Here is a 23,652-nt window from a genome sequence, read left to right as displayed (position 1 = left end):
TTCGGGGGGATTCCCCTCCGGGATGACGTCACGCCCGCCGCATGACGCCATCGCCGCGCGCCGCACCGGGAGCTGGCGGCATGGCGGCGGCGGCGGCGGCGCGGAGGGGGAGGCGCCTCGGGGCCCTGCTGCGAGCCGCGGCCGGGAACGGGCTCGGGAACGGGGCCGGGCCGCGGGGGGCCGCAGGTGAGCGGGGCCCCGCCGGGAGCAGCCCCCGGGGCCGGGCGGGGGGCTCGGGGGTGCCGCTTCCCCCGCTTGTCCCGGGAGGCTTCCTCGGTAGCCGCGGTGAGGGGGGGGTCGCGGTTTGTGCCCGGCGCTGCCCGGAGGCTGTCGCCTGCTGGCCGGGCACGGGGCGAAAACGGTTTGGAAATGGGGCCGGGGCTCCGCCTGGCACGGGACGGGCTGTTAGGTAGGGGGGGTGAGGCCAAACGTGGCACGGATGGAAAAATGCCTGCTAAATGATTGATTTGTTGTGCTGCAGAGGTCGGGAGGCAAAAAAATTAATAGTTAAAAAAATAAATGTGAATGGCTGCGGGTCCTGCAGGCAGCCGGCACTTGTGGGGCCCTGCTGCCCGTAGTCGTAGCTCTTGCCACGAGGGAGAGCCCAGGCTGGAGCGGCAGAGCCCGCTGTTGGGGCAGGAGCTGTTAGTGCCTGCCACGGTGGGTGGGCTGGGGCTGTAGTTACTTGTGGACAGAGCCCGAGACCTCCCGGACGAGCTGGAGGATGCGAGGTAGGGCCAGAAGGGCTGGGTGCCGGCGTTGCCCAGGGCTGTGATGAGGCTGGGGCAGGCGGAGGAGAGCTGAGTGTCCCCGTGTCAGCTGTGCCCCAGGGCTGCGTGCGGCCAAACCAAACCAGCGGTGTCCAAAACGCTCACGGTTGCTCTGTGAGGACTCACCGTGCAAATGGCTCCCAGTTCTGTCTGTTGGTGTTGTTTTGTTTTTTTTTTTTGTACCCCTTCAAATGACACCCTGAAGGCATGCCTTTGGCAGCCCTAGGGTTCGGAGCTTGCCTCCTTCCCCTTCTTACGAGCACAAAATGAGTCGTAAGAAAAGCCTGGGCTTGTCACTGCCTCCAGCCACCTTTGTTGTTTATTAATTTTCCTCCCCTCCTGGTCACCTGTCCCCCACAACAGCCCGGTTCAGCTGTGTTCCTTGTGAGGTCGGGGAAGGCCACCCCAGCCCTGTCCCCAGGACCAGTGGGTCTGTGCCCCCCCAGGCTGTCCCTGGGGCCCAGGCTGTGTGAGCTGCCCCTGAGACATAGCACCGAGCAACTGGCTTTGGGACGAGCTCTGTAGCACTGTAAATAGTTTTTAGGTGTCCAGGTTTGGCTTTGGTTTCATCTCCCCACAGAGAGAAGGCTTAGTTCACCTGGGCACCGTGAGGTGAGGGCTGGAAGGAGGGCGAAAGGGAACCCTAGTCCTTAACGGGGCTTGTGCCACTCCCTGGCTCCCTCGTCTTCCACGTGCTGCTTATCCCAGAGCTGGCTTGGCTGGAGGATGTCGTCCCTGTGCTGTGACAGGCAGGTATTTACTGCCACAAAGGAGCTGCTCACAGGGGCCTAGCAGGGCTGGCTGGAGCTGTTCGGAGATAGGGGAGTGAGCTCATAAAGTTGCTGCTGGTGGGATGAAAGCGAGCAGAAGGATGTTGGTGCCGAGGGGTGTGCCTGATGCATTAGTGTAGCATCCAGAGAAGGTAACACCAGTGGAAGCAGCAGAATGCCTCTTCCTCACCAGTTAATTCACTGTGAAAGTCACACGTTGCCATATTCTGGCTAGACTTCAAATTCAGAGGGGACAGGCTGGGGCAGCAACCTCCTGGAGGGGAATGGCAAGTGTCACGAGGGACCTTCGGTGTTGCTTGGCCAGTGTCATTCCCCACGGGACTACTGAAATGGGGCCTTTAAAGAGGGCTCCTGTTGCTGCTGATCCTTGTGTCTTTTACTGAAACATCCTGAATTGTATCTTCTAGCAAGAGGCCCAGCATGCCTCCCAAGGGAAATAGCCCGTTGTTGGAGCCTCCGACACAGCGTTCCTGCCACCTGCGTTTTTGCTGGCCGGACCTACAGCACGCAGACAGCGGAGAGCAAGGAAGAGGAGCCCCTGCACACCATCATCAGCAACACAGAGAACGTCAAAGGTGGGCACGGACACTGCTGTCTCGTGCAGCACTCTCGAGCTGCAGACAGACCCAGGACAATGTCAAAGCCTTGGCTGGGTGTAGCTGTGCCCTGACCGTGAGGGTGAGCCCTCTGGGGTGAGGTGTGGGTTGTGGTTGTCCCATCCTAGCCAGCAGATCGCAGCCTGAATCTGCGTTGCACCATCACCCGCCCCAAACTGGAGCGTGCAAATTAGAATGGCCTTTAGTAAGAAATGAGGCCATCAAGACTGCGGGAACAAGTTGCATCTGTGAGCTTAGCCAGGCAGTTGACTGTCAGGCATATGTGTAGAGGCTTCACAGGCACTAGATTTTGCCTGAAAAGAGGCTTTTTGTCCCCAAAACAGCTTCTGCCCAGGACATTGCTGTGGACCGTGAAGCTCTAATGAGAATCCTGTTGTCAGTGCTTTGATTAGAATGAATTGCCTTGCACATCTCCAGAGAGAGGTGCTTTAGAGCAAAACCGCATGAGTTATTTGAGCACAGAAATAGCATCCTAACTCTGTGCTCTTGTGGCTTTCCTGGCAGGTATTGCTGTGACTGCCAGGCTGTGAAGCTCCCGGTAGGGTTGATGCACTGCTCCTGCTGCTGTCCATGCCCCAGCTGAGCCTCTGTCCCCAGGGAACGTAGGTGCTTACCAGCCAGGCCTGGCGGGTGTGTGACCTGTGGCTCTCCCTTTATTGCTTTAGGGTTCTCTAAAGCCTCTAGCAGGAGAAATGCCGTTTTTAAAAAGCCAAGGATGGTCTCTTGGCTGAAGTATTGTGGCGTTTTAGTCTTTCTGAGGAAAATTCTCTTCCAGGGCACAGCCACCCACTTGCATAAATAGGTGTAAATGTATACCCATGCCAGCCCCACAGAGACGTTTGAGTCTGGCTTTTTCTGTGTAAGGCTCAGAGCGTTGTTTGGCCTGAGAGAAACCAGCTGGCTGCAGAGCTCCTAGAGCTGGGCACGTGCAGGTGGACTCAAGGAAGGGTACAGAAGGCAGGCTGAATGCCATGGGGGCACTTCACAGGGTGCCTGGGGATTACACAGGGCCACATGTGAGGAGCAAGGGGAATCTTTCCCCCCTGGCTACCTGACCGCAGCCTGGACATGGTGACCAATGTGCAGGCACTGCAGTCTGTGCCTGTCTTGAGGTTTGTATGCAAGGAGTGGAGGTGCAGAGGCCAAGCATCTGCTTGGCAAAGCGTGCTGCAACACAAAGGTGTGTAAATGGCACTCTTGTTGTCATCTCTTTGGAGGCCACAGCTGCCTGTGTCCTGTCTCACTTCACACTCTCACTCCTGGGAAGCTGAAGTACGTGGTAAGAATGCAGATTTGCCAGATTTCCCATTATGACCCCAGTGAGGTACCTTAAATAAGTGTTTCTGGTTTGATTCCAGGTGCGGCCTCCAAGCATGAGTTTCAGGCTGAAACGAAGAAACTGCTGGACATCGTTGCCCGTTCCTTGTACTCAGAAAAGGAGGTAGGGCATCTGCCACCTGCCCCAGCGCTGGCAGAACATCTGTGAGCCAAGTCCTGTCTCTGTCAAGGGTTATATTCACAGCCGTTGAGCTGGAAGAATACCTGCTCTGTTTCACAGTAAATCCTGTGCTATTCATATCCCACCCTTTCTTGAATGGTCTTTTCTAAGCCACCTTGAAAATCTGAAAAGTATGGCCAAGGTTCCTCTGTGGGCTTCAGAGGCTCTGTGCTTTGTTAGTGAGTTCAGACAAACCATTCTCCTGGCAGATAATGGGGAAAGGCAGTTCTTGTAGCACGCTGGGATTTAGTTTGTGGGTTGACAATGAGCTCCTGGGCTCTGAGAGCCCCGTGCAGTGCAGAAGGCCAGGCTGCAGTGTCAGGTTGTCTCTTCCCCAGGTATTTATCCGGGAGCTGATCTCCAATGGCAGCGATGCGCTGGAGAAACTGCGTCACCGGCTGATGGCAGAAGGGAAGGCCTTGCCAGAGATGGAGATCCACCTGCAGACAGATGGTGGAAAGGGAACCATCACTATCCAGGTACCTCCCTTTAGCAACAGGAGAATGTTCCTCCCTGCTGCTCTCACCACTGGCCTTGCCAGGAGTGGTGGGAGCTGAGTGGCAGTGCAGCCCCATGGATTCCCAAACCTGCCCGAAGAATTGTTCTGTACTCAGCTGGGCTCTGGGTCGTGACGCTGGTACATCAGGATTTGATGGGAAACTACCAATTCATCTGTCCCAAACTTCCCTAACAGGAAAATTTGTTGCTCCTCCCTCTCCTTTTAGTAGCTACCAGAAGCATTTCTCCCAGTATCCTTTCAGTGCGCCTCCTAGGTTGTGTGTATATTTCTCAGTGGTGAAGTTGGGAGTCTGGTTTCATCCTGACCTTTGTGTCGGAATTCTCTTCCCTCCTCAGGTCTGTGTTGCCTGGGAGCCAGCAGACCTCTCCCACCTGGGTTGCTGGGAGATACTGGGCTGGTGGTCAGAGCTTCCCACTGCCGATCATCTCCACATCCTCGTGCTCTAGAGCAGGCCAAGGCCAGCTGAAGCTCTGCCCTAAAGCACAGGAGGGACTGTGGGTTGTGGCAGCACCATGGCACCTGCCTGTCCTCCTTTCTGCAGTCCTGGCTCCCTACTAGTTCACTACTGGTGACAAAATGCTTAGCAGGAATGGGGGAAATCTGTAAGCACGTTCACCTGTGGGCCTCAGCGTGGTGAGGGCAGGTGGAGCTGGTGCTGCTCTCTGTACTTTGATTGCTTTTGTTGGTGACCGTTGTCCAGGATGGAAGGCTGAGGCTCAGTCGTGGTGCTTTCATGGCAAATATATTAATGCAGAGGTGGCAAACGGGAAACTTTCCTTGTGGACCAACATCATCTGTGAGAGCGTAACTTCATCCTGTTCTTGGGAGATCTGAGAATGAAGCAGACGGCAGCGGGCGTGAGGGATGACTAGAGCAGTTCCCGGAGGGATGTGGCACAGGCAAAGCACACGGTCTGCTATTTTTCACGTGGACAAAAGCACTTGATGTTAGAGGCTGCTCAGTTATTTTACACTTGTTTCTCTGCAGAACAAGTGGCTGCAGTTGCCATGGGGAAGCTGGCGATCATTAGTGGGCAACATGATTACCAGCCCAAAGATCCTCGGATCGTAATGCAGAGGCTTTGCTTTTCCTATCACACCTGACTTGCATTTTTCTGACTGCTGTGTAACACTGACTCCTTAATGAGCTCTCACTTAGCCCCGAGCAGGGTATCACCCCTGCCTTGCTCTTTCTTTCCCTTTTCCCGCAGCCTCTGACCCCATCCAGCCTTGTCCTTCTTGTCCTTGGCTGTGGAAGCGGTGGCACTTTGGCTAAGAGACCTGTTTGCCCACCTTGCAGATAGCGTGTGTTTGACGTCACACCCAACTGGAGCTCTTAGGGATTTATCTTTTTATAACCCCCTATCTGGTTGCCTGTGCGTCTCTAATGCGACTAAATGAGTGAGCCTCTAACTGCAGCAGTGCCGTGCTCTGAGAAGGGAGAGAGAGCAGCGCTGCTCCAATCTCTTTTAATAGGTTTGCCTTCTCAACAGTGCCTAAAGCTCCTTACCTCCAGTGAAAGGTTTATTTATAACCTCTTGAAGAAATGTACCGAATTTAAGGATTACTTTGAGCAAGCCTCAGAACATCTCCCTACCTTTCAGGACTGCAGAGGTGCAAAAAAAACCTTGCCCACAGTGATTGAGGCAGAGATGGACATTTTTTAGTCAACGTTTTGGGTTTTGTCCCCACTAGGACCCACTGGAACAGAATCAGCAGGTCCCTCATGTGTCACCTCTGGCAGTGGTCACCCTGTTTCTTTCTAGAAAGGTCCTGTTCTCACGCTGACCCCTAGGACCTTGTTCTCAGATCTTTAGGCTGCTCTCTGCCCCTGGGTCCGCTGAATCTTGCCTCCTCTCCCGTTCCAAACCACACAGCAGCTCTTCGTGCCTCACCATCTGAGAAGTGGCAGGGCTGTGGTGTGTGGTGGCCTCTGACAGGCACGTCCCCAGGGGAGGGATGATCCTGTTCCCATGAAGGACCACGTTCATCTCTGTGAGGTGACGGCGGCTCTGCTTGCTTCTCTGCTGGGAGAACTGAATCCTCGTTCAGGGGCTGCTACCTAAGCATTGCCAACGTGCCTGCTCAGAGGGGAACGCTGTGTGTGAGTGTTGGAGTTTGCTGCCCAGCCCACCAGGTTACACCGCCTTCGTGCCTTCACCAAAGCCCCGTTGTTTCAGCAGACGCCGTGGTTTCCTCCACCCCTCTGAAAACTGCCTTGCTCTGTGTCTGGGGCAGTTCCATCTGGTAGCAGCTGCAGCCTGCGGGGTCAGATCTGTTAAGAAAATCCTCTTGAAAACGTGAGGGGTGTGTTTTCCTTGAGGAAAGATCAGAAATTCTGTCTGCTGAGGCTGTACAGATGTGTCTGAGGTGGGAGCAGACCCCAAAGCCCCATGACCACAGAGCTTGGTGTCAGCACCCATACGTGGTGATGGCACCGGGCTCTGGGGTGGCCGCACGCCTGCCCTAGTGCTCCACCTGCTGATTGATAACCCTGTGCTCACGTGAACCGAGGGGCTGGAGGGTTTAGGAGAAATTGTCTGAAGCACACACAGAGCTGCTGGACGAGGGAGCATGCCTCCTCTTTTAACGTGGGTAGCGGTGTAATTGTTGCTAGATTTTGGGCTGCTCGGTGCCCTGTGCTGGGCTTTCTTCTCGCCCTTGCAATCATCCAAAAGCAGTGTTTGCAAAGCTTGCAAAGCCTCGAAATAACAAGTTTGCTGTGTCTGGGAGGAGATCAAATGCCTGCAAACAGCACTCACTCCACCATGCAACAGCTCCCTGGATCAGTGAGCAGATCTCTCCTGGCTTCTGAGCTATAAACGGTCTGCAGCAAGGACTGAGTTGTCCTGAGGCTCTGATAAGGACCTGAGGTGTCTTCTGGACTTCAGCAGGTCAGTGCAGGTGCACCCACATCTCCAACAGAGCGTGGTGCAGGTGGAGAGCTGGTCCTGCTCCATGCTGGGTCTCCTCCTGGCAGCCACCCTGTGCCACCATGCTGCATCCTGAAGGCGTGCAGCATTGCAGCATCCTTCTGCTGCTTGGGCTTGAGGGTGCTGGCACGGACAGAAACGTGGGGTGAAGCTCTCTGTGCCTGGGGAAGCCTCGGGTGGAGTGAAGCTTACAGAAATGTGCCTCTGATCGCAGGGGTGGGTTGAGCTTCCAGTCGTTGCATCATCTTTAACAAGTAAGCCGGGGAGTCAGACATAGAAATGCATCTCAAATAATCTGTGGCCTAGAGAAAGAAGCGCAGAATCTTTTGTTTTCTTTCTCTTCATGCCAGAATAAGAGCACATCATGTTTAAAAATGGGAAATTCACAGTGGATAAAAGGAAGTAATTTCTTGAACAGCAGGCGTTGAGACCTGGATGGGTGGAGGCTGCGCCTGTGGCGATGCCCAGCATTGTTGCGGATAATGTGATAATGTGAATAGATGGTACTGGAAAGGAAAGAAAGCATCAGGCTCTGCCTTTATTCTGTGTCTTAGGCAAGGTTACCTTCTATTGGAACACATGAATTTTAGCGTGCTGTTTCCTCCCCTCATTGCTGCTGCAGATGCGTTCATTATGGGTTCTAAACCAGAATGCTGCTCTGGTGTGGCCCTTGTCCTGGTCGTGTGGGTTTTCAGTTTCCTTAAGCAACGCGTTTAATAATGGGGGGACAGTTGTTAATCTGACATTTGGGGATTTTATTATCTTGGTAGTTGGCGAAAGCAGCATGTCCTTATTTTATAAGGTAGTCGATGTTCCCCCGATGCCCCATTGAGATTTTGCACTGCAATGTTATCTTTGTTTGGCCACAAAGCAAAAGGAAAGGCACGGTAGCTCTAACATGTATCTAGCTGCAAGCATTCTTTCAGATGCAGCTGTGGCAAAGGCAGCAGACTGTTTAGTTAAGGGATTGTTTTGAGTAACAAGGCTCTGCAATACCTTAAATTGGACTCAGGTAATGAGCAAAGATAATGATGCTTTACCTAGGTTCCTGTTTACCAGCTAAACTAAGCAATTTATTACCTTAAACTAGATTTGTTGCTGTAACTGTGTGCTGTTTGTTTCTAATTTACTAAAAAGTCTGATGAGAATGCAAGATTGATTTGATGAGATGGGTAGTGGGGCCGAAGGTGTTCGTTTATGTCTTTCGAGGACGACAGAAGTCCTCAGGGCTGTTGAGCAAGCAGAAGGTGTGTGGTGGTGGGAGTCCCGAGCTGCGTGCCAGGCAGTCACCCAGCCGTAGCTGCGCAGGGTGGGCTCTGCACGCCTCCAGCACCCGCACCAGGAGGGTTGGAGCAAAGTGCAGAGAAAGAACAAAGGTCCAGTGCGGTCCAACAGCACGCTTTGTACCTAGGAGGTCTCCATGTAAAAAGAGAAGAGTGCTGAAAACAAATGTGCAGCTGCTGTTGTTTTCAGGGGAAACGTTGCTCTGTTCAGATGTGTAGTTCAGCAGGGGACCGCAGTGCTCCTGCCTCCGGTCTGCACGGCTCAGGGCTCAGGGGCTGGCTGTTAACTGGGCACCCTGAGAAGTCCCAGAAGGGAAATTCGGCCAGGTGAGTAGATCACAACTCCGCAGAGCAACAGAAGGGCTTCTGTAATCAGCCTCCAGCTAACGAAGCGTCAGTGCCCTGGATCTGTGTCACGCTTTACAGCAGTTGGTTTCTCTGCGAAGCTGTGGAGTGGCGTTGCGTGCTTTGAACTTTGAACGTATCCCTCACTTCTCCTCGTTTGTGGAGGCCCCGTGTCCCGTTGGCTTCGTGCTTTCACAAAAAGCTCTGCTGTGGCTGCCCTCAGCTAGCAGAAACTTTCCTGTAGGATGAAGAGAGGGCTCGAAGCTCTCTGCAGGGGAAGTCGCAGCGCTGGTGGTGAAGCAACAGCAGTCCTTGCAGCTAGGCTGGCTGATCGCCGACAGAAAGTGCTCGTAAATCACCGTGGGACCACAGGGTGCTTCCTGCCCAAGGCACCCGTGTGCAGGAGCAGTTGGAGTCTCGGTGGCGTTCCCATCTGAATCCACCCAGGTTTTTCCTGCCTGGCGGTGCCTGCTGGTGGGCCTGGGGTCGGCCACCTCGGGGCACGCTTTCTGCTTCCCCTGCCGGTGGCCGGGCGGTGTTTGCAGCCGGGCTCTCTTTGTTCGCTGCAATTCACCCTCATCGACCTGGTCTCTAGGAACTGTCCTTAAGCATTTTGCAGTACGTTTGGCAGGGAGCTCTGAATTCAATAGTCAAATATATTCACAGGGTAGGGATATTTTTTTTAACATACTGGAATTTGGGAATGACACGCTGTGCTATAAATAGGCATGGATCAGAGGAGTTAAGAGTTCTGTGCAGGGTCTGGCACGAAGGAAACCTGAACCAGATGCTGAAAACATCTAACATTTTTTTTTTTTTTTTTTCTGGCCTTTCCTTCCCTGGGGGAAGGGACCATGTCAGATTCCTGAGATTTTGCCATGCTCTGTTTGTTTCTCCTGGCTTTTCATCTCCCACTGTTGAGATTTTTACCTGCCATCTTCCCGCTTAGCCAGGATGCCTGTGACTGGCCTTACCGTATTTAATCACATGGAGGGTGTTGCTGTGCTGTGCCTTGTGGGGATGCAGAAAAATATCTTGTCCACGTGGCACTTCACTCAGCAACCTCACAAGTTGACCACAGTTTGATCATTCGGTGGAGTTAAATACTAGACCAAAAGATAGGTACAGGTATTTTTAATGCCATCTTATTCTCTAGTAAATGAGCCCACCGAGTGCCCCACATGGGTGGTAGAAGCGTGCTGTGCCAGAAATCTCTGTGGCATCCCACCTCCGAGCCACCTAGCAGCAGTTGGTTCTGCTCAAGCTCATTTTGCTGACTCCAGCCAGCCGAATTGCCACCAGCAGCACTCGGAGCATGTCAGCGCGCTCTGGGACACGCAGGGAGCTGTCAGCTCTGACAGCTGCACGCACAAGTACGTGAGCAGAGCCGAGTCCTTCCCCTGAGCAAGGATCACCTTTCACATGCATCATTTTCACGCTGCCGCCACCTCACCGAGTGGCTCAGAGAACCTGTCAGGGTGGCTTCTCGGGATGTTTCTGGCAGGTAGAGAAGAAACTGCTGGATTTTGGGAGGAGGAATGGCTCCTTCCTTTCAGAAGTCGCATTGCAGAGGCCGCTAGCTTGTACTTGGCTTCTTTGGAAGGTGCACATGGAGCAAGTCTGAACGCTGGCTGTGAGTGGGAAAGGTTTTTGTTGGGGTCCTGTGTGAGGATGCGGCCATTCCTAGCTGGGTTTTGCTGTCCATGCTGCCTTGGGGTTGTGCAAATGTGTTGTGACAACGACTGAAGTTGCAGCCTAGTCTGAGCTGTGCTGCAGCCTTTTCTGGATGGGGCTGCAGGGTTTGCTGCCTGAGGGGCACGCGCTAGCAGCAGGGAGTTTTTCTGCATGCAGGAGTGTGAATCCTTATATAAACGGAGGACAAGATGAAGCTGTGCCTTCAAAGCCTGGGCTGGGCACTGAGGGTGGCCTGGGCGCTGTGCTTGCAGCTGGGGTTAGGTTGTTCCTGCGGGCACTGCAGTGCCCAGCTCTCAGACTCGTGGCTCTGGACACTGACAGCTTCATGCTCAAGTTCTGCGGAGCACAATGTGAGGGGGAGAGGGGATGGGAAAGAACAGGCAGGAGAAGGAGACCAGCGAAAGCAGAGCGTGGAGCCAAGGGTCTGCATTACCTGAGATTTAAGGGATTTGCTACTCTGACTCCTGGGGTGAGGGCATCAGTTCCCTACCTGCAGGCTGGAAATGAGCTGCTGCTCTTGCTCCTCGCTCCCCTGTGTGCTTGCTGAGGAGCAGAGGCTGCCTCGTGCACACACAGGGAGGCTGTGACCTGGCTCGAGATCTCCTTCCAGCACTGTCATACTGTGTCGTGTTAGCGGTGCAGACGCCAGCCAGTCTTGGCACATTTCTGTTTTCTCTCCATCTAACGCTTGAGTTTCTAAACTTCTTAATGACTTATAGCCACAAGACAGCTGGGGCTGCCCCTTAGAGCCGTGTCCCTTCTGTGCCTGCTGCCCTGCCTCTGTGCAGGTGCAGTCCCAGCTGGAAGCCTGCTGCTGTTGCATTTACTGCTCGGCGGCTGGGTGAGAGCACTGGGCAGAGGTAGGAGCTGCTTGGGTGCTGGTTGCTACAGCAGTTCTCTACTGGTATTTCAGCTGCTATTGCTGTTTGCTTTTTTTTTTTTCAGGACACAGGTATTGGGATGACCCAGGAGGAGCTTGTTTCTAACCTTGGTACCATTGCTCGATCGGGCTCAAAGGTAACTTGTGGCATTACCCCTTCCTCCCCTTCAGGAAGCCTTCTCCAGTTACAGTCTCTCTTGTTCTCCCAGTAACTTCTCATTGTCTCTTCCCTTGGCCCCCAGCCCAGCTGTGAAATACACCCCTCTTGGAAGGTGAAACCTTCCTATGGAGTCTTCTGCCTCTTAATGGTCTCTGCTGTGTGCCAGGGAGGCCTGTGGTGCCGAAGCAGCACTAATGGCCCCCGTGTGTAATGCTGCTGCACCTGCCTGCCCTCACTCCCAAAAGTCAGTGCCTTCCTCCCCAGGCCATCGTTACGGAGGGGCACATGCTCATTTGGCATTCACACTGCGTCTGGGAGGGCAGCAGCTGTGTCCTCATGCTGGCAAACTGTCATATTTACCTTTTTTTCTCCCAAGTCACTACTCTGAGGTTGCTTGCTCCTTATTGACCGAGCCCTTGTTCTCCTTTACTGCTCCTTGCAGCGAGTGTTGCCCTGGGTGATGCTCCCCTTTTCCACAGGCATGTTCCCTGCGGGAGAAACCCGTGTCCTCAGGGAGAAACCCTGTCCTCAGTCACCCTCCTGAGTGCTGACAGAGGTGTGGGATGTGGGTGCTGAGCGGCCAGGCCCATGGTGCCTGCTGTAGGGCTTCATAAGTGTGCACAGGACAGGTCGCAGCCCCACAGCAGTCCCAGAGTTCATGCACTGGTTTATGTCTCCTCCTTTTTTCCCCCAGGCATTTCTAGATGCTCTGCAGAGCCAAGCAGAAGCCAGTAGTAAAATCATCGGCCAGTTTGGAGTGGGTTTCTACTCTGCCTTCATGGTTGCTGATAAAGTGGAGGTGTTCTCACAGTCGGCAGAGCCGGGGAGCCCGGGCTACCACTGGTCCTCAGACGGGTAAGGCTGCAGAAAGGGGTGGAAATGTGCAGGGGCTGCATCCAGATCAGGCACAAACTGAAATCTGAGCAGAGCAAGACAGGGCTTGTGTGGTCTTTCATGACTGGGCTTACTGGTTTAGATCCTGCTCAGATTATACACAGCAAGAAAGCGTGGCCAAATGTGCCAGGGTGAACAACCGCAGACAAACTTGCTTTGTCAGAGCAGGCATGTTGTGGACAAAGACAGTACCTGCCTCTCCTGTTCCTTCCCTGCTGGCAGGCATTTCTCTTAGCAGCACTCCAGATTAGAGGGAGAAATTTGCTGTCTTTGGTCTAGTTCCCTGGCTTTTTGCTCGAGGGCACCCCTGGTAGGCAGGGCTGGTGCAGTGCTGTGGCTCTGTAGGCACGTGTCTTCTGTGGGCTGGGTCTGTGCGCTCAGCCTTTGCTTCTTGCTTCCAAGCTGCAAACACCTGTGATGGCAGAGCTGTGCTGTGCTGGACCCTGTTGAAATTGGAGCTCCTGGGGGTGAGAAGCTCTGCATCCCATTAAAATCCCATAGAACTGAAGTATTTCTATGATTCTAGTTACCAAGTTATTTAAATTCTTGAAAAAAAAAACTTGTAACTGAGACATCAGCCTGTCTTGGGATGCCAACAAGCTGCTGTGCACTGCAGTCTGTACTGCTGAACGCTTTGAAGGCTGGCCTGTCTCTCTGCTAGGTCAGTTCTCTCAGTGGCACTCACTCAGCAGCAGAATAGGAGCGGTCACCCAGAACAGGCTGCCTTCACCAGGGCACAGCTGCGTTGCACTGCAGCCAGGTACTGCTGGCCAGTGGAGGTGTGAGCATGGACCCACAAGTCCGAATTGTCAAATGTAGGGGAGAGGCTGAATGTTGGGCCTATGCAAGCTGAAGTTTGTTTGAAGTTTTCCTGCAGAGGCTGCTGGTGTCTGTAGAGAGAGGAGTCTGGGGTATCGTAGGAAGGCAGACGTGTTATCTGGGAGCCTTCTCGAAGGCACAGAGAGCATTCAAACATTTGAGATTTTTTTGCCTTTTCCTCTTGGTGCTGAGGTGTTGTGCATGCTGTCAGTTTAATTACATATTTTCATATCTTGTCATGCCTGTATGTGAGGCACAAGCTGACATGGCTTCTGTTTCTAATCCTAGCTCAGGAATGTTCGAGATTGCGGAAGCTTCTGGTGTCAGAACTGGGACTAAGATTATTATACACCTCAAAGAAGAGTGCAAGGAATTTGCCAATGAAGACCGTGTCAAGGGTGAGCAGAGGAGGGAAATGCTGCTACCCACTGAGGGGATGCACGGAGTCTGTTGGTTCCCCACGAGTGGGAGGTGAATGTACAGTGTCCGTGCTCTCCTGCGGCACCCGTTACATGCTGTTATTGAAGAAATTCTTACTCTGTTGTTTTCACAAACATGACTCTTTGATGTCCTCTTTCCATTCCAGAGGTGGTGACAAAATACAGCAACTTCATCAGCTTCCCGCTGTACCTCAACGGGAGACGAATTAACACGTTGCAGGTAAGCAGGAGGGCCACAGGCAGGTTGCTGGTGGAGATGAACCATTGTAATCTTCCACCGGAGACAGGAGCACAATAAAGCTGCTGCTGCTGTCTCTGGCAGTCACAGAAGGATTGTCCAGGATATCACAGACCCTTTAGTGACAAGTTAATTAAAACAAGAGGAGGTAATCTGGCATAAATCATGTCTGGTACTGCCTATTGGTGTTTGTTGGAGGGAATGCCTGCAGGTTGACAAAGCAGTTTTTATTTACAGATATCTTCTGGATTCTTCCCTAATCAGAATGATTGTCTCAGTGCTTTTAATGCTACTTCTAACAGTTTAAGCCAGGTGACGTGTTAGTGGTGTAGGGTTTGCTCACGTCAGTAGTGTGCTGATACCTCTTGCTGCAGTTCTTCTTGCCCTTTGCTGTGGGATAGCCAATGCCAGTGGGCATCTGGGTTTTGTTGCATCTCAGCTCACTGTCTGATTTTTTTTTAACTGCTTTTTAATTATTTTTTTTAATTTAATTGCATTTTTTTAAACACTGATGTTTTCTGACCACTTAAAATGATACAGCCAGATCCACCTTAGTCAGAAGTTCTGGCCCAGTTGCAGGAAATCTCCTAGGTGAAAGTAGTTATCTTTAAAATAAAAATCTATGAATTGTTTTTCCTCCAGCATCTCATTTTCTGGTTGGTTAAATCTTCCTCACTTAAGAGAGTAGGTACAGAGTGTCTGTGTGTGTGTGTGTGTGTGTGTTTGCTTTTTCCTGGGAAGTGGCACCAAATGTGCAAGCTTTCAAGGATGTACTTAAATATTTTATCATGTTAATTTACCTAATGTTCTGCAATTGGTGTTATTAGTTACTGTTATTTATTTGGATTCCTACAATAATAGCGTTTCTGCTCCAAAGGCTTTCTAGCTGTTTCCCTTAAATCTATTTCTAGTTTTTTAATTTAGACAGCTGTTTGGTCTTCCTACCTCACAATCAATAGAAAACACTCCCTAGAGAAGAGCAGTACTAGAGCAAGGGGTGAAATGAGCTTAATGGAGTCGTGTACTTTTATCTTTATATCAGAAAGTGTTTTCTCCATTGGGATATGGCAACAGCTTTATTCTCACTATGTTCCCGTTTCAAGCCTCTTCTTTATCTGGGATCTTTTTTTCCATTTTTCCACACATCAACATCAGTTCACTGTAAACAGAGCTGTAGTTAGATCCCTACTGTGGGTTTTACTAGATAAGATCTTGAATGCTTGCCATGTAGCTGACAGCATAGAATTAGAGGCTTTTCCATCCTGCCTGTGATAGCTGTAGCTACAAGTAAGACTCTGGGAAAGCAGGACTTTACTTACCAACAGCTGCTATGAAGCACCTTAGTACCCACTTGAGTCCCTAATCCTACCTGTGATCCTGCAAACCCTCCAGGACACTTGCGTGTGCTGGAAATGTAAGGAAGCTGCTTGTGTAACAATGCTCTGAGGCAAAAGCAGCTTTAAGGAATACAGAAGCACAGCAGGGTTGCCAGAGCCCTGAATCCCTTGGACTGGTAGGTGAGGGTGGGCTGGATGTCTGCACTGCCCAGGGTGGTCGATCACACCTGTCACTCCATGTACTTATATGTTTTAGTACATAAATATTACTTAAATACTTAAGTACTTAAATATTTTAGTATTTAGGGCTCAAGTGGCAAAGAGTTGTAAGTGCAGTAGTCTTCATCCAGCTGGAAACAAGAGTTTGTTAATTGGTCCCAGTGTTTGTTAACTAGGCAGAACCTCCCAAATCTTTGCTAGATGCTAATCTCGTGTTGAGGTACTGAGAATGTAAATGTGGTGTGGGCACTGGGCTAAGTGCTCCAGAGAATGCTGGGCACCTGCGGGGTTCAGAGCAGCAGCAGGTGGAAAGCATGGCCACAGGGAAAGACATGGTCTGGAGCTCATGACTAACTCATGTGTTGATGTGTGAAACTGTGCTGCCGAGGCACAGCTGGCCGATTTGTTCACGAAGCAACTCCTGAAATGCTCCAAAATACATAAGCAGAAAACAGGTAATGGAGGACCTGCTTCACAGGCAGTCAGCAGACCTTGCAGTGGGACGGGACTCCTATCGTGGGGACAGGTGGGTTGGAATAGGCCCACTTAAACTTTCACTTTTCTTTTGCTTCTTGGTCTGAGCCCCGAGATGCTTGACCAGGACTGCCAGTCAGCTGAGCTGTGGTAATTGTCTGGGATGCTCTTGGCCAGTGACACGTGTCAAGTAACAGAGGTTAGCCAAACCCCTTTTGTTTTGGGCTGAACAAATCTGCCTTAGATGTGCTGCAGGACAAGAGTACCTGCATGGAAGGTGACCAGAGGTCACCTGAGTGGCAGTAATTTGTTAGTGTGTGAATATTACTACACCCCACTGCCCTCCTGCTGTGCAGAGGAGAGTGTGTCTGTTTGAAAGACGGCGTTTCCTCGCTCAGGCACCCTGGAGGGAAAAATACAACTCTGGAAGAGCAGCTTTGTGCTGTGAGGCCATGGGTGATGAGGGCTGGTGGGGACTCATCTCTCTGCTCCTCCACAGGCACTCTGGATGCTGGACCCCAAGGACATCGGTGAGTGGCAGCATGAAGAGTTCTACCGCTTCATAGCTCAGGCTTACGACAAGCCCCGCTATGTCCTGCACTACAAGACCGACGCTCCCCTCAACATCCGCAGCATCTTCTATGTGCCTGAGCAAGTACGTGCAGTGGGACATCTGCCCAGTTCCTCTGAGGAGGAGAGAAAGGGACTGCTCCTTAGGCAGAATTGCGAGGAGGAGCATCCAGCGTGGCATCTCTGCAGTGGGTTGGGTGCTACAGGATAATGGTGGGTGTACTGGGCCATGAGAGGGGTTGGAGGAGGCTCAGGTAGGTCCCTAGGGAAGACAGCCAAGATTTCAGCTCCTGCTGGACTCAGTGCTGGTAAAGGTGACCGCAGTATGACCTGGGCAGCTGGTGCTGCTGAGCAGATTGCTGTGTGCAGCTGATGGTCGGGCACCCTGCGCAGTGCTGGTGTTACCTTTGTCTCTTGTTCCTGCAGAAACCATCCATGTTCGACATCAGCAGGGAACTGGGTTCCAGCGTCGCCCTCTACAGCCGCAAAATTCTCATCCAAACCAAGGCTGCCGACATCCTGCCTAAATGGCTGCGCTTCCTCAGAGGTGTGTGCTGGGAGCAGGAGCAGTGGGCTGTGCAACGTGGCTACCAAGGGGGCTAGGGGAGGGGCTGCTTCCTGAGCCTGGCTCCTGTGTCTGCCTCGCTGGTCAAGGGTCGCTCTGTGTTCCAGGTGTTGTGGACAGCGAGGATATACCTCTGAACCTCAGCAGGGAGCTTCTGCAAGAAAGTGCCCTTATCAGGTAAGAGGCTGAGGCTCGTGTGGCTTCTTGCTGGTTGAGGAGGGGACATTGTGGGGTAGTCAGAGGGGTGTGGATGTAAGCAAGCTGCAGCGTTCCCATGCTTGAGAATTTATTTGGTCTGTAAAGTGAACACGGTGTAGTTTCACAGCCATGCTGGTCACATCTCAACCAGTGTGCCGTCATATAATCTGTTGTTTCCTCCTTGGCCATGTGCAATTTGTGCCCTAGGCTGCCTTTTGGTACCTCTGGTCAATAGCAGTAAGAGTGGATTCACTATTTAATGTGTCTGATCTCCACCACCAGGTGGTTTGGAAAACAAAACCAAACAGGCAGTGCTAGGAAGCTGGTTCCTACCTTAGTGTCACCATGTAGACCTTCAAACAGCATCTTGTAACTGTTGTCTCCAGACTTCCTTCAAAGCTCTGCCATGCTCTCACAGTTACTTGTCAAAAGCTGAATGCCAGCCAACAGGGTTTTCATTTGGTTCCGAAGCCTAGGGAAGCTGACCACCAACAGGCCAGTCTCCTCAATAAAATAAAATAAAATAAAATGCCCCTGGATCTTAATTTTTGTGCTTCATGCCTGCCTCTTGAACATCTACCACTGGAACTTGATACACAAGGATAAGAGCAGGCTCTTAATGCATTTTGGTTCTGCTGTTACCTTGTTAGGTTTAATGGCTAACTGGCATTCAGCGGTTGCTAAAATGCTTTGAGCTCCACTGTAGTCATCAGAATAACCCTGCCGCTTCACTGGATTTTGAAGCCGTTAGAAAGGAGTCCTCCCAGTGTAACCCTTTTAGAGCTGCTTCCTCCCTGTGTTTAGGGGTAGCTGTGGGAGTGCGATGAGTGTCCTGTGCACAGTTGGTTAGGTACTGCAGTGTCACTGAAGTTATTGAAGATTTGAGCTTCAGCCTTGTGTTTGTACAGCAGCCCTGGCTATCTCTCCAGCTCTTGACTTCTCTTGACTGAGGTACAAAGAACAAATGCAGAGCCTTGGGGAAAAGGAGACAGTGGCCCTAGAGTTTCTTCTTTTTCCTCTTGTTTCCAAACACATCACTGAAACACTGCATGGGGAGATGTTCTTTTGTCTTGGTCTAGCAGCTGTCTTTAAAAAGGCTTGTTCTTGCTGCAGGAAACTCCGAGATGTTTTGCAGAAGAGATTGATAAAGTTCTTCATTGACCAGAGCAAGAAGGACCCTGAGAAATATGCCAAATTCTTTGAGGACTATGGAGTATTCATGAGAGAGGGGATTGTCACGATAGCAGAGCAGGACGTTAAGGTACCAGCAGTCCTGATACACTGCAGCTGATGGGAAAGAGCATGGGAAAGAGTCCTGCTATGACCTGGGATGAGGGGCATTGCTGCTTCTCTGGATCTTACATACCTCTAACTCTTGTTCTGGGTCTGACGACCTACGGATGCTCTAGGGCACCTTGCCGTAACTGATGTTTTCTGACTGGGTGCTGTTCCCCACTCTAGTTCAGGACACTGCAGAGTCTCTGTACCCACACTTGTTGTCAGCCCTCACTGATAGAATGTGAACTACAGCAGGCGGTAAAGTAGGGCTTTACCCCTGCTGTTGTCTTCAGGCTGGATTCCCACTTCCAGGAGAGCTTGGCCTACATCCCGTCTAGGTCATTCCATAATATCTGGAGCAGGAAAGGTGGGACCCGGAATCCTCTGAGCCCTTTTGCAGAAGTACAAAGTGCAAACAAGCCTGTCCATTGCAAATAGAGGTCCTGGAACTGGGAGTGATCAAGTAGAGCTATAATGGCTTGCCTCTAGCTCACAAGAACACGTTTCTTTCAGGAGGACATTGCGAAGCTGCTGCGTTACGAATCATCTGCCTTGCCTGCAGGCCAGCTGACCAGCCTGACCGAGTACGCCTCCCGCATGAAGGCAGGGAGCAGAAACATCTACTACCTGTGTGCACCCAACCGGCACCTGGCCGAGCACTCCCCGTACTTTGAGGCCATGAAGAAGAAGGACATGGAGGTAGGTGAGCAGTGTGCTGTGCTCAGGACACTGCACCAGAGCCCAGGGCTCAGCTAGATCTTGGAGTTGAGCAGAGCAGTGTAGCACCCTGTGCAGGCGGGTTAGTGCTTGTGCAGATATCTAGATGTTTCTGCTGGTTCTGACATCTGTTAAGTGCCTTTGAACCCTGGAGCAGGAGCCTAGGAGTTGCTGTGCAGTGCTGGTAACAGCGTTGTTGTAGGAGTCCTCTGCAGGCAGGTGGCCCTTTCAGGACTGGAGTCAGTGCTGGTTCCCAGCTTCACTTGCTGGGGAAGAACTTGTCCAGCTGCAGCCCTGCCATCCGTGGTAACAACGTGTTATTGTCTGCTTTTTTGGCACAGGTCCTGTTCTGCTATGAGCAATTTGATGAGCTGACACTCTTGCACCTTCGGGAGTTTGACAAGAAGAAGCTGATCTCGGTGGAGACGGACATTGTTGTTGATCACTATAAGGAAGAGAATTTTGAGGAGAGTCGCCCAGGTATCGTGAGGTCCCCCTGGCCCTTCCTGCTGCATGCAGTCCTGCCGCCCTGGGTGTGCCTCTTCCAGCACTCTTGCAGTTCCTGAGTCTGTGAGCAAGAGCGCTCCTTTCCATCCTGCAGTTCTCACGGGCGGAGGCAGCTTGTACTTCTTGCAGATCCCTTTCGTCGCACATGCTGCTGTAGATCAAAGTTTAAGACATTTGCTAATTTAAGCAGATGGTATGTCATACACAGAGCTTTAAAAACAGACCCACACCTGGTGCCCTGACAGAGGGAGGCAGGCATTGGCAGGGAAAGAGCCTGCCCTCTGCGGGCATGTCATGGTCTGGGATGAGGGGATGCACGGAGGGTGTGCTGAGTGGTGCTGCATTCCCATTTTCACAATATAGCAAGTAAATGAAAGTGTGAAATGTACTGAAACCAGGAGTAAAGCTCACTGTCCACTGATCAGATGTGCCCTTTTTCTTCTGCTAGCTGCAGAACGTCTGACAGAGAGAGAGGCTGGGGATTTGATGGCCTGGATGAGAAATGTCTTAGGCTCTCGAGTCACTGATGTTAAGGTAGGTGTTCTGTGCCTGGGTGACTGAGTACAGAAGATCCACGGAGATCATAGCCTAGGAAGTAAAGGCACTGGTTGACTGGAGGTCTCCTGCCACAGACTTTACTTTGGACTGTATGAGAAAAATCATTTTCTGTGCATCCTGTCTGTAAATGGTGTGAATGCTGGTATTTGTCATTTGGGTGGTCACTGTGGCAATGGGAAGAACCACTTAATGTGTAATGAGCAAAGCCCATTTTACCAGGCCCTACTTTAGGTTATGTAGGGCCGGTCGGGACCCCAGCTCTCCTGCCTGCTTAGGCAGCTCCTCTGGGGTGGGGACAAGTTGTGCAGAGGCTTGGTGACTGAGTCCTTTAACCTCACCCACCTCTGAATTGTGTGTTTCCATCTCAGCACTGATTGCTGTTTTTGCCCCAGGTGACTACACGGCTGGACACCCACCCTGCCATGATCACTGTGCTCGAGATGGGGGCTGCCCGACACTTCCTTCGTATGCAGCAGCTGGCCAAGACCCAAGAGGAGCGTGCCCAGCTTCTGCAGCCCACCCTAGAGATCAACACAGGGTAAGGGGTGGCAATACCAGTGCTAAGCACTGCATTCCTGCTGGGGTGGAAGCAGAGAGAAGGCAACTTAAAGCCCCTAGGTTAGCAGAACTCTCCCCATTAAGTGCAGCGTGCACTACAGTGCCTTGATCTGTGTGGCTGCATGGTGTGGTGGACATGAGCCACCCACCCACACTGTGTCCAGCCCTCTGAGGATTGTGGGGGATATAGGGTTGGGATGGGAGAGAAGAGAGAGCCCCTGGAACAGGAGCAAGAAAGGTGGAGCTGTCTTGGCCTTTAGTTAGAACATTTTCTGTCCCGCTTTGGCTTAGATGCTTATTCTAGGAGAGAAAAAACAAACAAACAAACAAAACACTCATATGTCCAAAAAAGCTAAATCTTAGTATGGATCTTTCTTACTCTTATAGGCATGCTCTGATTAAGAAGCTTAATGAGCTGAAGGACAGTCAGCCTGATCTGGCCCAGATGTTACTTGATCAGGTGAGAGCCAGGCCTGCAAAGGCACCACCATCCTCCCCAGAGCCAGCTTGCAGACCGTGTGTGGCAGGGAGCAGGGTGGAGCCCTTTTAGCAGGCTGGATTCATTCTTCTGTGTTTCCCATTCTGTGTATTTCTGCTGCTTGTGGCCAATGTGTTTTCCTACCAGGCTGCCTAGAAGACATGCTTGTTGTCAGCATGCAACTCCTGGAGTGTGACATTCATTTCCTCCCCAGCTCTCATTCACCTCGCTCCTGCTGCTTATTTAATGTGTTCTTCTCTTTCTCAGATTTATGAGAATGCCATGATAGCAGCAGGACTGAACGAAGATCCCAGACCAATGGTGAGCCGGCTGAACGAACTCCTCACAAAAATCCTGGAGAAAAACTGAGCCCTGGAAAACTGAAGGATGAACTCTGTGCTGATATCTCTTTCCTCAAGTGCAGTTGCTCTGTCAGCTATTGCAGCATCTGCTTGCAGGCACTGTTCAGTGAGGGGCTCACCTGGCAGGTGGCTAGGGAGAATGCAGGGGACTTCCAACCATCACTGCCTGGGCAGGAGCCAGTTGTAGTTACTACATCATGTCATCAGCCTGTTCAAAGTGCAGTGTTCTTAGTGAGAGCAAAATCCAGAGATTGCTGCTAAAATGATATGCTTAAATTTCTGACACAAGCCTAGAGAACCTTGCTTCACACTGTTTCTAGATATGTCCTTTCCCAAAACAGCAAGAGTCCCAGTTAGGTCTGTGGAGTCCCAGTTAGCTCTCTGAGTATATCCCCATCCACTGAAGAACGATTTCTTGTGCACCATTGTGCTCTGAACAAGCCCTGGCAAAATCCATTAATTTGTGAAGAAACTTCTGACCAGGCAGGAGAACTTAGGTGGCATGGAGATAGATTGCTGCCATTAGCAGACAGATCCTGTTGGTGGAACGTGTCAGTACATTCCCATGGAAGAAAAGATCACTGAGCTGCTGAATAATCAAGTTCATCCTTGTCTCGCTTTAGAGAAAAAGAAGCAACTGGGAAACAGTATTCCAGTGTGTGGAGCACAGCTTTCCAGTGTACGGCCTTCTGGAAAGTCTCTAGGGTTCTTGTCTCTTCTCTGGGATAAATTGCATGTCTTGCTGACCTTTATGATGAATAAATTCCTCTTTTCCAAATCGCTCCACTCTTCTCTTTTCCTCTTACTTTGTTGGTCTTTGTGCCTTCCAGAAGGTGATTTCGTGTTTCTTCTCTTGTCAGATGAGGCTTTGTTCTTCAGAGCACTGGGTACTGGACAGTGGTGGGTAGAGAGGGCTGTGAAAACAGTAGGTTGTAGCAGAGTGTGGAAGGAAAACAGGAGAATCTCCACCCTTGAATTCTGTTAGAAAATACCACTTGAGATTTCCCTCTGTGCATCAGGTTTACACCATGTAAATTGGTTTACAAGAATTCTTTTCTCAGCTGGTGCCACGAGGCAGCTGTGACATTTGTTTACCTTATCCTTAAATTGCCAGATTAAGATTCTGAAACTGGATTTGGTTAAATGTTGGGAGGCTGTGCTGGACAGGATAACCTCCAGCTCTTTCCCTGAACACCATGAGCTCAGTAAGCAAAAGGAAGCCTGGCTGTGCAAAGAGGAATGAAAAGGGTCTGCTGCATGAGGTGTCATTTTAGGTGTTTTATTAATGTTGCCTGAAATTCTTCTTCTGCATCTGAATAAAAATGGAATTAATGTGACAGTTTAAGGGGCATTGAGAACAAGGAGCCACCTTCTACATCCCTGGAAGCTGTACTGCTCAGCTAGAGGCTGCGGGTCGTGCCTCTGTTCCTGGTAAGACCTAGATGGCATCTTGCCTTTTGATTTGCTGGAGTTCCTTGATCATGCAATAAATACCCTGAAATTGTCCAGACTGGAAGCCAGCAGCAAAGGTGGCACAGGTAAACACACAAGGCTTTGCTTCTGGAAGTAGACAACACAGGTGAAGTTCAGCTGTGTGCTTTGTAGACTAGACAATATTCTTCTCTTCTAAGCAGATTTAAGATCATTTGCCATCAAAATCGGTGTAAATACACAGGAAAAAATACTGGGTATTGTACAAAGCTCTGATGCAATGTAGGGCACATGAAAGGAGCGATATGGTGTGGCTCCATAGCTAGACCTTTGCAGTGCAGCGTGTTTCATGAACAGTGAAGAATGAAAACCTGTGGTTCTCTCGGGCTAACATACTGCAGGTGAGTGCATCAGCCTGCAGGATGGTCACCTGGTGCTCACTGATACGATGGCTAAAAATAGTGTCTGTTGATAGAGCACCTGAGCTGAATGTTAGCTTACAAAATCTGATGCAGTCA

The 23,652-nt window shown here is 51.2% G+C and overlaps 1 protein-coding gene across 1 annotated transcript; it reads left to right on the top strand.

The window, feature by feature from the left end:
* The first annotated feature begins 73 nt into the window (after window positions 1-73).
* On the top strand, window positions 74-22,485 carry TRAP1 (TNF receptor associated protein 1). Its single transcript, XM_032197844.1, has 18 exons — window positions 74-186; window positions 1,969-2,136; window positions 3,537-3,619; window positions 4,015-4,155; window positions 11,397-11,468; window positions 12,186-12,346; window positions 13,493-13,602; window positions 13,791-13,864; window positions 16,412-16,567; window positions 16,909-17,029; window positions 17,155-17,224; window positions 18,359-18,506; window positions 19,037-19,222; window positions 19,582-19,720; window positions 20,196-20,281; window positions 20,698-20,843; window positions 21,251-21,323; window positions 21,609-22,485. Exons 1-18 carry the CDS (start codon window positions 81-83, stop codon window positions 21,708-21,710), a joined length of 2,142 nt encoding a protein of 713 aa, XP_032053735.1. The 5' UTR covers window positions 74-80; the 3' UTR covers window positions 21,711-22,485.
* Window positions 22,486-23,652: the final 1,167 nt, after the last annotated feature.

Source organism: Aythya fuligula, chromosome 15, assembly GCF_009819795.1.
Source record: "Aythya fuligula isolate bAytFul2 chromosome 15, bAytFul2.pri, whole genome shotgun sequence".
Taxonomy (NCBI): domain Eukaryota; kingdom Metazoa; phylum Chordata; class Aves; order Anseriformes; family Anatidae; genus Aythya; species Aythya fuligula.
The sequence above is the reverse complement of the archived record's forward strand: the minus strand, read 5'-3'. Positions and strand labels throughout refer to the sequence as shown.